This window comes from Trachurus trachurus (assembly GCF_905171665.1).
Source record: "Trachurus trachurus genome assembly, chromosome: 4".
Taxonomy (NCBI): domain Eukaryota; kingdom Metazoa; phylum Chordata; class Actinopteri; order Carangiformes; family Carangidae; genus Trachurus; species Trachurus trachurus.
In genome coordinates, this window is record NC_139898.1 from 33,578,210 (window position 1) to 33,594,274 (window position 16,065).

General features: G+C 41.7%; 1 protein-coding gene across 1 annotated transcript in view; it reads left to right on the forward strand.

The window, feature by feature from the left end:
• Positions 1-16,065, forward strand: part of pik3r3b (phosphoinositide-3-kinase, regulatory subunit 3b (gamma)) — a gene marked incomplete at both ends in the record, with an annotated part of 183,584 nt that overhangs the window by 68,916 nt on the left and 98,603 nt on the right. Inside the window, 3 exons of the mRNA XM_083969579.1 lie at positions 1,617-1,748; positions 8,647-8,839; positions 12,758-12,843. Of these exons, the coding sequence (XP_083825705.1) occupies positions 1,617-1,748; positions 8,647-8,839; positions 12,758-12,843 (411 nt within the window). The remainder of the gene's footprint in view (positions 1-1,616; positions 1,749-8,646; positions 8,840-12,757; positions 12,844-16,065) is intronic.

The following is a 16,065-nucleotide window of genomic DNA, read 5'->3' on the forward strand; positions in this document are numbered from 1 at the left end:
AAAGGGATAGTTCACCCAAAATTGAAATTTTGAAACTCAATATCTCCTCCCCCTCATGTGGACTAAGGGCTGGGAGAAGTTTCAGAGTCCTCCGTGGCTTCTCTGAGTTACAGGGGGTCTCGGCGTAGCAGTGCATGTCCATATAACGGTTGCAAATGGATACCAACTGTCTTCGTAACAAAAAGACACACCAACAAACATCCAAATACCTCCATGCTGCTCGTATGTAATGTCCATCTTGTATTGAAGCCCCAACATGAGAAATTGTTCAAAATTTTTTTTTAAAAGTCTATATTTCAAGCTTGTTTTGTAGCGGAAGCTCCCGTAGTCGACATGAGGGTGAGTAGATAATGAGTGAAATTTCAATTTTGGGTGAACTATCCCTTTAACAACATCACAAATCCCAAACCAATAAAGAAACAGCTCCTTCCAATTCACCAATTACAATCTGCTCTTCAGGAACTAATTGTTTTACGCTCTAACACACACACACACAAAATAGGAAAAAAAAAAGTGCATTAATATGTTTTCATGAGCCCCGGTGCCATGGCAACGCCACGGCGGTGGGGATCGAACCCGGCAGACAAATGACTGCCCGATAACACGCTGATGTGAAGAGGTCACTCATTGATATTAACGGCTGCTGCTGATTGGTCGGTTTATTCAGGCATTAGTTTAGTTAGAGGAGCAGATCAATGGGATTTAACTGGCAGGTTAACTCCAGAGGAGGAGGAGGAGGAGGAGGAGAGAGGAGGAGGAGGAGGAGGAGGAGGAGGAGAAGGGAAGAGGAGGAGGAGGAGGAGGAGGAGGAGGGGGGAGGGGGAGGAGGAGGAGAAGGAGGGAAGAGGAGGAGGAGGAGGAGGAGGAGGAGGGGGAGGAGGAGGAGAAGGAGGGAAGAGGAGGAGGAGGAGGAGAGAGGAGGAGGAGGAGGAGGAAGAGGAGGAAGAGGAGGAGGAGGAAAAGAATGAAGAGGAGGAGAGAGGAGGAAGAGGAGGAGAAGGAGGAGGAGGAGGAGGAGGAAAAGAATGAAGAGGAGGGAGGTTGAGGGGGAGGAGGAGAAAGAGGAGCTGCTGTAGGAGGTAGGAGGTTAAAATAAGAAAAAGAAACAGGAGAGAGGTCAAGGAGGAGGAAGAGGAGGAGGTGATGGATGAAGAGGAGGAGAAGAATGAAGAGGAGGAGAGAGGAGGAGGAGGAGGAGAAAGAGGAGCTGCTGTAGGAGGAATAAAGATAAGAAAAGAAACAGGAGAAAGGTCAAGGAGGAAGAGGAGGAGGAGGAGGAAGGAGGAGGAAGAGGAGAAGGAGGAAGAGAAAGAGGAGGAGGGAGGAGGAGGGAGGTTGAGGGGAAAAGATGGAGGACGACAGAAACGTCCTGTGTCCTCCTCTTATCAGCTGTTGAGTCTGGACCAGGATGAATCTGGGAATCGTCTCAGCATCTTGTTTTATCTCCGACGGCGACGGCCTCGGCTGAACCATGAGACCTGAGGAGCGCCGGCCAATCAGAAAGCCCCGACTCGTCCGGTCTCACACTGGTTTATCTGTGTGTGTGTGTGTGTGTGTGGCGTTTTGTTCTCAGCTCTGAGTCTGACCCCCTCTCCTCCTTTCCTTTCTCCTTCCAGACCCGTTCTCCGTGGACCTGGACCAGTACGACGCTCCGTCTCTGGCCGACGCGCTCCGAGGTTTCCTGCAGGACCTGAACGCACCCATCGTCCCGGCCGCGGTCTACAGCGAGCTGGTCTACACCGCCCAAGGTACACGGGCCGACTCACAAAGACTGTGTTTTACGTATATATGAACAAATACAGCTGCATCTCAGTAAATGATGGGAAAGTCCATCTCCAGTAGTTCAAGTTAAACAGCTCCAACCAGATACTAAGTGAATATAGATGGACAGACTTTCAGAAGGCCAACATTTCCATATTAAAAATGTTTTTTTTTAAATTGGTCTTTTGTAATATTCAAATTTTTGGAGATACTGAATTCTAGGTCGTCATAAAATGTGAAAAATAATCATTACAATCATAAGAAATTAAATAAATAGAGACATGAAATGTGTCATTCTGTGTAATAATGTCTTAGTTTCACTCTTTGAATAGAATTACTGACATAAATAAACTTTTTCATGAAAATATAATTTATTATTGAGATGCACCTATATATTTATACATAAACATATACATAAAACAGCTGTATATCGATCTATCTATCTATCTATCTATCTATCTATCTATCTATCTATCTATCTATCTATCTATCTATCTATCTATCTATCTATATATATATATATATATATATATATATATATGTATATTAGCTGTCATCACAAGCACCTCATGTTTCCACTTTGACTCATTCATGGCGATGTGGAGGTCAAAGGTCAGGACATGTTTTGAGCCATAAGTCAAGAATTTAAATGCTAATTCAGACACAAATATGACGATAAAATGAATGAAGTGATGTCATCAGCGTCACAACGTGGACCAATGAGGAGAGAGAAGATGAGACAAACAGGTCGAAAATATATAAAGTTTTTAAGAAATAAATATTATTTACACATTTAGATGAGACTGGATATTAAAACTACATGTAGATGAATTAAAGAGATTTGTGAACATAAATGTTCAATGCACAGAAATAATAAAATACAACGGGAGCACAGCTGTGACCTCTGTTGTTGTGGTGCGTTCAGGTGTCCAGCTGTTTTCCTGGTGTGTTCTCACACTGCAAAATCTCAAAATCTTACCAAGAATATTTGTCTTATTTCTATTCAAAACAAATCTCATTATACTTAAAATAAGACTCATCACATTAAAAGCAGCTTGTTTTTAGACACTTTTTACTTCTTTCAGGCAGATTTTCACTTGAAATAAGTAGAAAAATCTGATAGTGGAGCAAGTTTTTCTTTCTTATTACAAGCACAAAAAACTTGCTTTCACTGGCAGATTTTTCTACTAATTTCAAGTGAAAATTAGTTTGAAAAAAGTGAAAATGATCTAAAAACAAGTTAATTTTTAGGTGATGAGTCTAATTTTAAGTAGAAAGAGATTAGTTTTGACTAGAAATTAGACATTTGGACAAGAAATAAGACAAATATTCTTGGAAAGATTTTGAGTTTTTGCAGTGTAAGTGTTCAAAAAGAGTTTGATCCGTATGAACGTGTGTTTTCATCGACATTCAGAGTTGGTATGCGTGTGTTTGTGTGTGTGTGTGTGTGTGTGTGTGTGTGTGTGTGTGTGTGTGTGTGTTTGTGTGTGCATGTGTGCGTGACACTCGTCATAAATAAACATCAGAACCAGACGGTGTGTGTTCTCGTTGTGCACGCAAGCAATCATCTTCACAATCATCTTAACTTTAACTCCCTCCCTTCCCCCCCTCCCAACATGGCCGACATGAACTCGTCCTGACAACCCCTCAATAATGTAAGTGGTCGTGGTGCGTTCACTGACAGCTCCTCACTTGTTTTACTTATTCATGGCAGCAGTTGGACTCAGGATAAACCACTTAGACAAGAGACAGTCGCTGTTTCACCGAGGTCGGCTCAGGTTAAAGCCGCTGAAATTAAACTGGTCTGATTTTACTTTATGAAGGGGGGTGGGTAGGGGGGGGGGGGGGTCACATGACACAGACAGAGAGACGAGTTCTTCAAAAAAAGATGTTAGAATAAAAAGCTTTGGAGGTCTGAAGCTTTTAATTTGTAGAGTCACGCAACAGCATGGAGGGATGTGACTCAGTCTGCTTCAGGGTCTTTTCACTGTCTAACCCCCCCACAACATCCCAACATCCCAACATGCTTCATCATCATTTGACATCTGTTACCAAGCAACCAACACAGTAAATATGTAAAGATGTAAATATATGTTTGTCAGCGACCCGTAGAAAAACAAACAAACCAAAAAAAAGTTTATCAAACTTCCAACCAACGATACGGAGAACAAATAACAAACGAACAAGTGAACATTTATTTTAAGAGGTCGTTGAGAAGTTTTGAAAGATTAAAAAACAAGTCAAAACATGTCCCTTCCTCCATCCTTCCTTCTTTCCTTCCTTCCTTCCTTCCCTTCATCCTCACTTCATCTTCCTTCCTCTATTGATCCAATTGACCCTCCATATTTCTTTTCCTTCCTTCTTTCCTCCCATCTTTTCCTTTGTCCTTCCTTTCTTCCTTCCCTTCGTCCTTACTTCTTCTTCCTTCCTCTATTGATCCAATTGACCCTCCATCTTCCTTCCTTTTCCCTTCCTTCTTTCCCTTCTTCCTTCCTTGAACAAATCTGTTCCCCCCCTCCATCTTTCTTTCCTTCCCTTTCCCTTCCTTTTTTGCTCCCTTCTTTCCCTTCTTCTTTCCTTTTTGACCCAATCTGTTCCCTCCTTCCATCTTTCTTTCCTTCCTTTTTCCCTTCCTTCTTTCCTCCCATCTTTCCCTTTGTCCTTCCTGCCTTCATTCCTTTCTTCCCTCTCTCCTTCCTTCCTTCCTTGACCCAGGTGGACAACAGGAGGGTTAAAATCATGACATTTTAAAGATTATTTACAGAGTTACTTACTGTACAGAAAGTGAAAGAAGAAGAAGTTCCCTCAGTGAAACTTTTTATTTTTATTTTCTAAAGTTTTTTTTTTTTAACTGTAACAAAAACCTGAACCGTGTTGCGTTCAGGAACTCGGCAGCAGCGTCGTCGTCTTCAGCGTCAACCTCCTCCGGTCCATGAGGAGGAGTGTGTGTCTGTTGTCCTCATATTAAGACACTTCCTGTCTCATCCCTGCAGACCTGTTAAAGGACAATTCCAGGCGAATTCAACTCGGGGGTGTATTTTCCTAACATTTTAGTTTAGTTAGTTTAGACTTGGGTCTCGCGCGAGACTCCGGGAGACTTTGAATTAGATCTAGTTTTACAAACATGTCGGCTTGCTTGAAGTAAATAAACTTCTGGGTTCATGTTTGAGTCGCCATCTGACGCTGTCTGTGGCTTTGAGGGATGTAAACAGCCTAAGCAGCAGAACTTCAATCCGCTCCCATTCATCGTTGCCGTGGCGATGCGGGGACAGACACAACTACCGCAAAACAGGAGACATTAAACTGAAAACCTTCACATTCCTTCTGTTAGACCTAAAATGTAGGAAAATACAGCCTGAGTTGAATTTGCCCGGAATTGTCCTTTAACCCTGTAACTGTTCAAATCTCCTGTTTTTATTTGCCACCTGTCCTCCGGTCGTCCTCGCGCTCCAGGAGACGACGACTCATCGCCTCATCCGTTTCATCTGCCGCCTTTTTTTTTTCTTCTCTTCTTTTTTCAGTTCAGTTCTTTTAGCAGCTCCTTCCTCTGTTGTTTGTTTTGTTTTTTAACCTTCGTCTTGTGTTATCTTTCTGCTGCAAGCTCTCGTGTTCGGGTCGGTTTTGACCCGAGTCTTGATTACATTGTTAGGCTCCTTATCCATGGAAATGTTGGTTTTAATATTTTTTGGTGTTTTTTTTGGGTCCCTGGGCCTTTTTTGTCATTATGACCCTTGGCTTCAATGTAACCTTCCTCTTGTCAGCTTTCCGCTGCCATCTATGGTGCTAGAATCGGTTTTGACCCGAGTCTTAACCCTTAAATGGGCAAGCATATATAAAAATTTTGGAAAAATAAAAAAATGTTATTTTCTAATGTTTCTAGGGTAGAATAACACAATTTTATGATTTTTTTCAAAATATGACCTTTATTTTTCATTTTAGAGTTTGTATCTCCCAAGATACATTGCCCGTTTAGGGTATAAATTTGCCATTTACCAATTTATCAAATATTTCATTTATGAACTTTTAAAACATATTATAAGCAATTAATTAGCCACTCTCTGTGGCTCTGTGTGTGTGTGAGTGTATGTGTAGAGGATAGGACCACTTGGCGCGGGATTGAAACCGGGGTCGCCTGCAATTAGGACTCCACAACACATCATGTTTTGTTGCAGACAGATGCTGTATCTATCACTGGATCTTTTACATAAGAATTCACTATACTACTCTAATCATGACCAGAACATCCTCCCTCTTTTACTGTCGTTCGCTCCCTTTTCTAATTATTTGTTGCCTGTCTTGATCAATAGATGGTGGTATTCTAGTAATATTCCATTTTCAACCTTTAACACCTTTATATTATTGATTATCTGTAGAGTTTAGGCTTCCAAACATAAGTATATCTGAGAGTGATTATGCCTGTTTACATACCCCTGTCTGGACAACGTATCCCCCAGGATACAGACATTCAATGCCCGTTTATCAAAGTTGTGTTAATAGTATTCATTATTTTTCAACAAGAATACATAAAATTATCCTTAAAGAGCAATAATTTCAAAAACAAATCCCCCCATAATGTAATTAACAAGAAAAACCAAAACACTTTACTTATGTCTAGTGTCTCTGTCCACGTAGGTGGCCATTTTGGAGTTTGACATAAAAGTATCAATTTAGTTTTGAATGCTGCCATAAAGTCACATGACCTGGGTACTTGACCCATCCCCCCTTAAGACTTTCTCATGATATTAAGTTCAGATACTTAATGCCCCTCCCCCCCACAGCCTGCCAAATGTCTGTATCCCCCAGGATACAGGAACTGTTAAAGGGTTTTAAATCAGCTGTAAAACACACTAAAACAATTATTTATCATCCCATTTGTTTCTCCTCTCTTGGTTACATTGTCAGGCTTCCTTATCCATGAAAAGGCTGGTTTTGCTCTTATGATTTCAGTTTTAACTCGCATTATTGTTCTTGTCGTTATAACCGACCCTAAAAACACAAATGTCATAATTTTAACCAGAGCATTTTAGAAGTTTGTGATAAAAGGTTTATTTTTATTTTGTTTAAATGGAGTTTCCTGACAAAGTCAAAAAGCCTTGATGCAAAATACAAAGTTATGTGTATACTTTTATACATTTAAAACCTAAAAACAGGTCGGTGGCGACCCGAACACAAGAGGATTAAGGGTTAAAGACAGAAAATGGATTAAAATCATGACTCAGGTTTGATGTGAATGGATTTTATTTTGAAGATGGAATCACTCAGCTTGGATTTGAGGTTGTGAAGTGTTTTTTTTAGTTCTCAGTGAGCTGCTTTATTGTCTTTTCCTCCGTCTGTCTGTCTGAGTCACTCATCTTAATAATTTTAATCCACTTCCGTCCATCTGCCTCCTTTTATCCTCCTCCTCCTCCTCCTCCTCCTCCTCCTCCTCCTCCTCCTCCTCCTCCTCCTCCTCCTCCTCCTCGCCTGTTTCTCATTCATTAGTTTGGTCTGAGTTAGTTAAACCTATAAACATCACAGAGGTCAAAGATCAGCTGGACCCAGACTGACCTCTATCTATCTATCCATCCATCTGGACCCGAGGAGGAGGAGGAGGAGGAGGAGGAGGAGGAGGAGGAGGAGGAGGAGAAGAGGAGGAAGAGGAGGATGTTCTCAGACCAGTGTTTCCTGCTCGGTCTTTATTCAAACGCCTCAAAATATGAATGAGCTCCTGTTGAGAAGCTCGACCTCATTTGTGTTAATGGGGTCATTAACACACACACACACACACACACACACACACACTGTCCAGTTGTCCAGTCTCTCCCAGAATCCCCCGGGGCCAGATGTTCAGACCAAGTTCCCACTCCGGCCTTGACCTCCACTGACCAACGGGGTCGACCGCAATCCATAATAACAGAGGGAGGTGTCTGTGTGTGTGTGTGTGTGTGTGTGTGTGTGTGTGTGTGTGTGTGTGTGTGTGTGTGTGTGTGTGTGTGTGTGTGTCAGCAGTGGTCAGACAAAGAGCGTTGACCCCTGTGACCCCATCAGGCTGCAGCAGATTGTCATCCATCCATCACCGCCCACCTGCTCACACTCAGACTGATCAGATTCAGAACAAATCTTCAGCTCAGCAAAAGATGAAACTCCTCTCCACTGGTTCTGTTTAAAGGGATAGTTCAGCATTTTGGCAAACTGGCCCATTGCCATAATCCCTATAGTCATAGCAGTAGGTTTGTTACCTTTAATTGTCGGTGCAAGATATTTTTAGAACGGCGGAGCAGAGCCGTGAGCTGTTCAGAGCTACGCTACGGAGGCTCATTATGGGATTTCTTGGTTTCCCTCATCAAACTCATCAAATACACAATCCAACAACTCCAAAACGCTCTGGTGGACAAGTTGTGACCTGCACATTCACCACGCTATGAGATAATAACACAACGTTACCACACAGAGTTGTTTTAGAGGGAAATTCATGCAAAACCACTGATGCGCGTTGCCTTCAGGGACAGTTTTTCATCAACAGTCTCTGTATTTCCCTCTAAAACAACTCTGTGTGGTAACGTTGTGTTATTATCTCATAGTGTGGTGAATGTGCAGGTCACAACTTGTCCACCAGAGCGTTGTGGAGTTGTTGGATTGTGTATTTGATGAGGGAAACCAAGAAATCCCATAATGAGCCTCCGTAGCGTAGCTCTGAGCAGCTCACGGCTCTGCTCCGCCGTTCTAAAAACAGCTTGCACCGACAATTAAAGGTAACAAACCTACTGCTATGACTATAGCGATTATGGCAATGGGCCAATTTGCCAAAATGTTGAACTATCCCTTTAAACTTCTGTCCGTACAGGTTGTGTGTGAAGGTGTTTGATCCAGTCTGACTCTGCGTCCTCTCCTCTGTTTGTCCTCCAGAGAGTCCCGGTGTGGATGAGTGTGGTGAGCGGCTGAAGAGGATCTTGGAGTCTCCCAGCGTTCCTCAGACCAACCACCAGCTGCTGCTGCACCTGAGCCGACACCTGGCCCGGCTCGCCCCGCAGCTGCAGACCGGACCGCGCCTCCTGGCCCAGGCCTTCGCCGACGTCGTGTTCAGACCCTCGGCTCTCAGGTCAGTCTCTCTCTCTGTCTTTCAGAAACACTGTGGAACACGGAGCAGCATTTGAACGCAGCACGAGGTCACGTCTCTTCGTCCGTGCTGCGTTCAGGGCCCAGTTGTTCAATGGTAATCTGATCGGATTTCGGGTAATGGATCGGATCAAATCTTGAAAGAGAAGGTCACACGCACATCCGTACCAAAAGCTTGGGCAGGTGCTGAGCCAAAAACATACAAGCATTAAAAAGAAAATAGAAAGGCTCGCAGCCTTCCTGAATGCAGTCCATTTAATGTCAGGAACAATGTCATGACATTGTTCCTGACATTAAATGGACTGCATTCAGGAGCCCTGCGGTGTGCGAGCCTTTCTATTTTCTTTTTAATGCTCGGATCAAATCTTGAAAATGGATTCAAGATCGGATTAGATCACGTGATCCAGTCTTGGTATTCACACTCAGTTTGTGTTGTTCAAAACTTTTTAGTAGGATCGGGAATACTTTGATCCAAAAAAACAGGATTATTCTGATCCCAGCAGTTTGGTGGATTCAGGAACAAAATGTGATTTAAATTAAATTCAAACTGGTCGAATAAACAATATTTTAATCATTTTTAATAATTTTAATTTTAATAATTCATATTTATGTAGTATATATACATTTATTGATGTATATTTTGCAACAAATTTTTAAACCATAACAGTGATTAGTAAATAAAGTTAACCAACTGAATTTAATGAAATTTGAAGTTTTAATTTAAAAATTTGAATTTTGAATTTTGAAATTAGAAGTTTTAATTTGAAACACATGGGGAAATATTCACAATTTCACAATTTGCTTTTTTATTTTTTTTTATTTTGACAGCCCAACAAGATGGGCTCTGGCAGCCTTTATTGTGATGCACATTCCCATCTAGAGCACTCATTGTCCGGATTCGGTCATCTTGAACATTTTGGATCTGTATCAGATTTATCCAATCCTACTTCGCTTTGAACAACTGGACGGACTGTGTGATCTTGGATAGCAAAAAAAAAAGGGATTTCAAAATCCAGATAATTTTTATCCAGAACTGGGCCCAGGTGTTTATCACGGCGTCGGTTTCTGGGAAACAGGAACACCGACGTTGCTCCAACATCTTGAGTCAGACGAGGGAAACCCCGTCTCTGTGGGAGGAATTTCCCCGCCGGTAAAGTCCTGATCACAACCAGAACTAGAACCAGAACCAGAAACACAGGAGGCTCCAGGAAAACAAAACCATTTACTCGTTAAAGGGATAGTTCACCCAAAATTCAAATTTCACTGCTCTGCCTGTGTCGACACCAGCGGAGCCGTGAACTGGGTGTCAGTGGAAATTTGTTATTTTTAACATTTAATCACAGATTTGTTTTACATTTGTCATAGTTTGAACTGTTCATTTATAAAAATCTTCTATAAAGTTATTTTGAATGCATCGCCTCCTGTGAGGTCGTGGAGAGGATCCAGTTCATCAGTTGTTGTGTTTCATGGTTTACATATTGAAATTAAAATATTAAGGATTGTGTGATTTACTAGATTTTCATCTCATTATGTAATAAAAAAACGCTGCATTTTGTCATAAAATTCCTGAATGCAAATTATTACATTTTCTTCATTAAAAAATGCAACAACAGCATTTTGTAATAGTTTTGTGCATTATGTAAGAAGTTATTACAAAATGCAGCAAATTCTATTACGAATTTTATTACAAAATGTGGCAGATTATTACAAAATGCAGCGTTATTGCATCATGAGGTGAAAATATATTACAATATAACATAATGCGGCGCTACAAACAGAAAAATGAAGGACAATGACCGTCAGGATTTCATAGTTTGGATAACAAGTGTAAAAATTTAAGAAACAATTTCAAATGTATGGAAAATTAGAAACATCAAATGTTTGAAATTGTTTTCCAGGAAGAAAATACTCAAATAATAACTTTTTTTTAACTTGAGTTTGGCACCAATAGATGAAATGTTTTAGTTCGCGAGGCGTTTAGGAACTTGTGTAAATACGGTCGCTGGCCTGCAGTTACCAGGTGTCACCACAGGGGGCGCCAGAGATGAGATCACAGCTTTAGCTTTAGCCCGCTGTTCGCGGAGATGTTCAACACTGTGACCGGATGTTTGTTTCTGAAATGCATCCTGGGAGTTATAGTTGAACTTCTCTCCTTTTTGTAGCGTTGCCTTCAGTCGATGTTTGAAGATTGAGCCGGTGTCACTGGGGCAGAAAAATGAAACAGGCAGAGCTTATTTACATGAAGCTCCTGTGGGAAAGAAAGAAAGAAAGAAAGAAAGAAAGAAAGAAAGAAAGAAAGAAAGAAAGAAAGAAAGAAAGAAAGAAAGAAAGAATGAAAAGGGTGCTTCACAGCCTCCGTCTGACAAATCAAACCAAATCTGTGTTGGAATCTAAACATGAAAGCCACAGATGATCAGGTACTTCCCCACTCGGCTGTGATGAAACTCAAACATTTTCTTTATTCTTTCCATTTGTTGCGTAAAAAAATAAATAAAAAAACATTGATTATTTTGACCGCAGCGAAAAGTCCCACAGCGTTCCTGGTTGGGAAGGGTTTTTTCCCGCCTCGCTGAGAAAACATCCTGACTCTCTCTCTCTGGTCCGGTTCTGATCCGGTTCTGTCCGCCGGCCCCTCCCCTCCCTGAGACGTTTGGCTCTGAGCAGAACTCCAACAACATGAAGCCGTTTATGAGCTGAGAGAGAATCACATCACCAACACACACTGCTGCTGCTGCTGCTGCTGCTGCTTTTCCACAAATTACACAGGAATGTGTGTGTGTGTCTGTGTGTGCAGTGAGTCAGTGATTGTTTGTGTAGCAGGGTGTGAAGCTGTCCACCTCGCCGGGCGGTGCATCGCAGCACGCTATGACAGCTGAACCGGAGCGACCGTTATTAACTCATTAAACTTTAATTTACACTCAATGATTTGATTTGATGATTCACACGTTCCTGTTGTTTGGATTTTAAAGGTGTCAGCTACAAGTTTAATTCCTCCTGGCCAGTAGGTGTCGCACTCACGCTCGCCCGCTCTCGCTCCAAGCGGCTAGTAGCTAAAGCTAAGCTAATGCTAACCGTATTTAACGAGCAGCAGCTCCGGTGTTGTTGACAGCAGACTGGAAACACATCTGAATCATTTCACACTAACTCACCTGCAGACGAACGTGACAAACCTGCAGCATCACACCTGCACCGTAAACCGGCTGACCGTTAGTTAGCATTAGCATTAGCACAATGCAATTTTCTCCACAGAGCTAGCTTATCACGATCTGGCAATCCCTGCACAGAGATCATTTAATGCTAATGTTGCCAACGTAACCAGATTTAAATATTTATACATATCGGACTCGTCGAAATTTATAAAACAATTATTTATATACTATTTTAAAAAATTCTGTAAAATTAAAGCAGAAGTAAGCGGAATATTTGTGTTACTATAAGTCTTAAATAGTTATATCTTCCGACAGCAATCACTTCTATAGAGTGTTTGGTCTGAAACACGGGTCTGTCAGTCACTCTGCTCTGCTCTGAGCCCAGGAGAAAACATTCCTTGTATCCTACAACCTTTATCCAATGAGGAGAGAGAACGGCATAAAGGGGCGGTCCTCTCTGTGTGTGCAGCCAAGGGATGCACCTGAATGTGGTGACGTAGGGACGAGGGCGGGGACTGCTAACTCCATCTGCTGACAGGAAGTTAGACAAAACCACCGGATCGCTTACTTCTGCTTTAACACTTAACACACCGCATCCCTCTAGACGTTCTGTGGACATAATATTTTTGAAAAATCAATCGCTTTGATGAAAAAGGCGTAGCTCTAACCTTTAAATGGGATAAATGTGACGTGTCATGAAAAGAAAGTTGTCGTTGTTGCTGCTGCTCATGAACTCGTGTTTGTGTCCACAGCGCCGACGTGAACCCGGAGCATCACATCAGGATCTTGGAGGCTCTGATAGCGACGGGAGGTCTGACGGAGATGCAGGCGGCTCCAGGTAGGATGCTGTCTCTTAGCAACCGTGATGTTTTCTGTGTGTATGTGTGTACAGTATGTGTGTTTAGTGGCGACGTTTCTGTGACACAAAGAGGCTGAAGTTTGTTTCTGAGGTTTCTGCAGAAACACAACACACACACTCCCTCCCTTCTCCGCCGCCGCTGCTTCACCACAAAGTGCTGCTGAAAACACACATTTGGTTTGTGAAATATGTGGAAAACACAAACATTGTTTCTGCCTGAGCTGCTGCTGTAAACAGAGCATGAAGCGTGACATCACAGCTCCGACTGGAGGATCAAACATGGAGGACGAGCGAAGCCGACACAGGTTGAAATGTAGAAGTTTATAAACTCCTCCCACTTCAGCATCAGTCCCGTCAAAAGTGACAAACTGATGTGAAACAAACAACATTCGATGCTTCCTGCAGAGTAACGGTCGAAAATAAAAACTTCCTGCTTCATTTAACTCGATTCCAAAGGAAAAAAAGTGACTCCTTTGAAAACACTTAATTGACTGTTGTAATAAAAACATCATATTTCCAACGCTGGTTCACTCGGCAACCAGGACAAACAACATGAGTTGAGTCAGCTGGAAACACTGAGAGCTAGTGCTACAGTAGGTGTATGTTTAATGTCATTGCATAAGCATATACAAGAGCATTTCATTTGTCAGATCTCTCTCTCCTGTAGAAGCAAAACATAAATAAAAAAAAGTTGAGAAACATAAAGTTCACCAAAGAGTAAATAAATAATTAAATATCATATATAGGGCCAATTCAGCCGATTCTGAAGTACAGCTTAATCAAGGCTGTAGAGGCAGCCATGGCCACCGACTATAGTAGTTTGATATTTTCTCAATTTATTTATTTTTATGCCTGGCCCTGGCCCTTTTTTTTTTTTTTCTTGTGCCGGATTTTTAATTTTTTTTTGGCTGGCCATAATATTCCTTCATAACTACTACAGTGTGTATGTATTTGTTCAGTTTTAAGTTTGATATACACTATACTTGTCCCTGTTGATTAAACTCAGTCTGAATAAATAGACTTCACTTTACTAAACTAAGAGTCAAATTTGAAATGGTGCAACAGAGTTTGACTTAAATTAAACCTGGATGTACTTCTTTTAAATCTGGTTTTTACTAAACTTTGATTAGAGCTAATCTCAGCTTTAAGTAAACCATGTTGAAGTGCATTTTGGCAAAAAAAAAAATCAACATACATTCGAATTCTCCTGGAGGTAATTTGGACGATACCAGAGTCTGAGTTCAGTTCAGTTTAGTTCAGTTTAATTTATTTGACAAGGGACAATGTACATTAATAAAACATTGTAAAAAACAAATGTAAATGCACCCGAGTTAGCTAAAAAAAAAAAAGCTAGTTTTCTATGGGGTGAAATTACTGCCAAAACCCCACAAACCCGCAAAGCATGTTTTACTCACGCCCAACAATTCACAAACAAACTCAGTGCGTTTTGCAAATACAAAACATCATTCACAAACTAATGCATTTTGTTTCACAAATAAGAACTGTACCTATCGAATAAATACACCATGCTTCAGAAACAAAAAACATATTTCTTCAAGTAAAAGGAAAAAAATCCTTCAAGTATAAAAACACAATTCTACAACTACAACTACAATTCTACAACTACAAACACAATTTTACAACTACAACTACAATTCTGCAACTACAACTACAATTCTACAACTACAACTACAATTCTGCAACTACAACTACAATTCTACAACTATGGAACTGTCACGTGACTTTTGGCAGTAATATTCCACCCTCCGCGCTGATCCACACACTTGCACTCACAGCCAGACCTGTAATTCACCCTCCACAACAACAGGTGGTGCTGCTGAGTCAATAGGCCTATGTCACGGCACAGCTCATAGCCCGAAGTACGATTCTCCTCCAGCTGCTCCAGGGAAAGCAGCTGGGTGTAGCACTGGGTTTTAGCCTCTTCCACCCACTTTGGAGCCCGGTACACCACAACAACGCCGGCGTCCAGCGAGGGGAGGCTGCCTTAGTTTATTATATATCCACCACTTGATCCATTGCGTCACACCACGGTTTTAGTAGCATTGTAGCGAGCGGCTAACTGGTAGCATTAGCGGCTAGCTGGTAGCGTTAGCTACCAGCTTGGTGTAGGCACCAAATGTGGGGGCTCTGGGCTGCCAAAACCGTTGTGACTAAATCTGATGTTTGTTAAGTTTATAAAACTAATTATTGAACAAATATTACTATTTCTGTGTATTCTGTGTGCACGTTTTTGTAATTAGTCATGGTTGTCATAGTTGTTAGCTTTGCTGCTGCTGACAGCTAAGTTGACAGCAGCAGCAAACTAACATCAGGACGTCAGCTGTCAAAACCCTCCCGTTGTGGGACACGACATGAAACTACTCCAGTTAGCTCAGTCATGTTGGAACTAGGATATCCGCTGGAAAATAATATTTTTTTCATGGGCCGTTTATTGAGTTATTGTTTATTGACATTGCTAACGGCTAACAGCTAACGGTTAGCCCAGCTAATCTAAAATGTTTGGTCAACAATTCGTTTTATAGACTTAATTAACATCAGAGTAAAGCTAAAACCTCGTCCGTATTGTTCTCATTAAAATTACGTGATGATTATAAATAAAGTCATCACGGCCAATGTCTATCAACCAGTCTATGCTATCAACAATACAGCAGGCTAACGGTGGAATGGAGCGTCATTCTCCAGGAAGTGGTGGATATAACCAGGGTGACTACCAGGGATTTTTAACGATCCAAAATCGCCGAGCAGTGTACACCCACCTCCGATAGTCACCCTGGTTACGGAATAAACTAAGGCAGCCTCCTCTCGCCGGACGCCGGTGTAGTAGTAGGCTTACCCGGCTTCAAAGTGGGTGGAAGAGGCTAAAACCCAGTGCTACACCCAGCTGCTTAGCTGCTTTCCCTGGAGCAGCTGGGGGAGAATCAGATTAATCAGCAGTCAGTTTCACACCTTATTCAACTGTGAGGACTAGTGCGAGGAGGCTGAGGCCAGAGCGATAGATATAACAATTGTTACAAGATGTTATATCTATCGCTCTGGCTGAGGCTAGTGCTAGTGCTAGCAGGAGCCCAGCCCACCACAACGGCTCTCATGTCTGTTACAACATAAAGTTGCCGGTGTTTACAAACTGCATGAACAAAACGCCACACTCTACCTATATTAATTCCATAACAATTATTATAA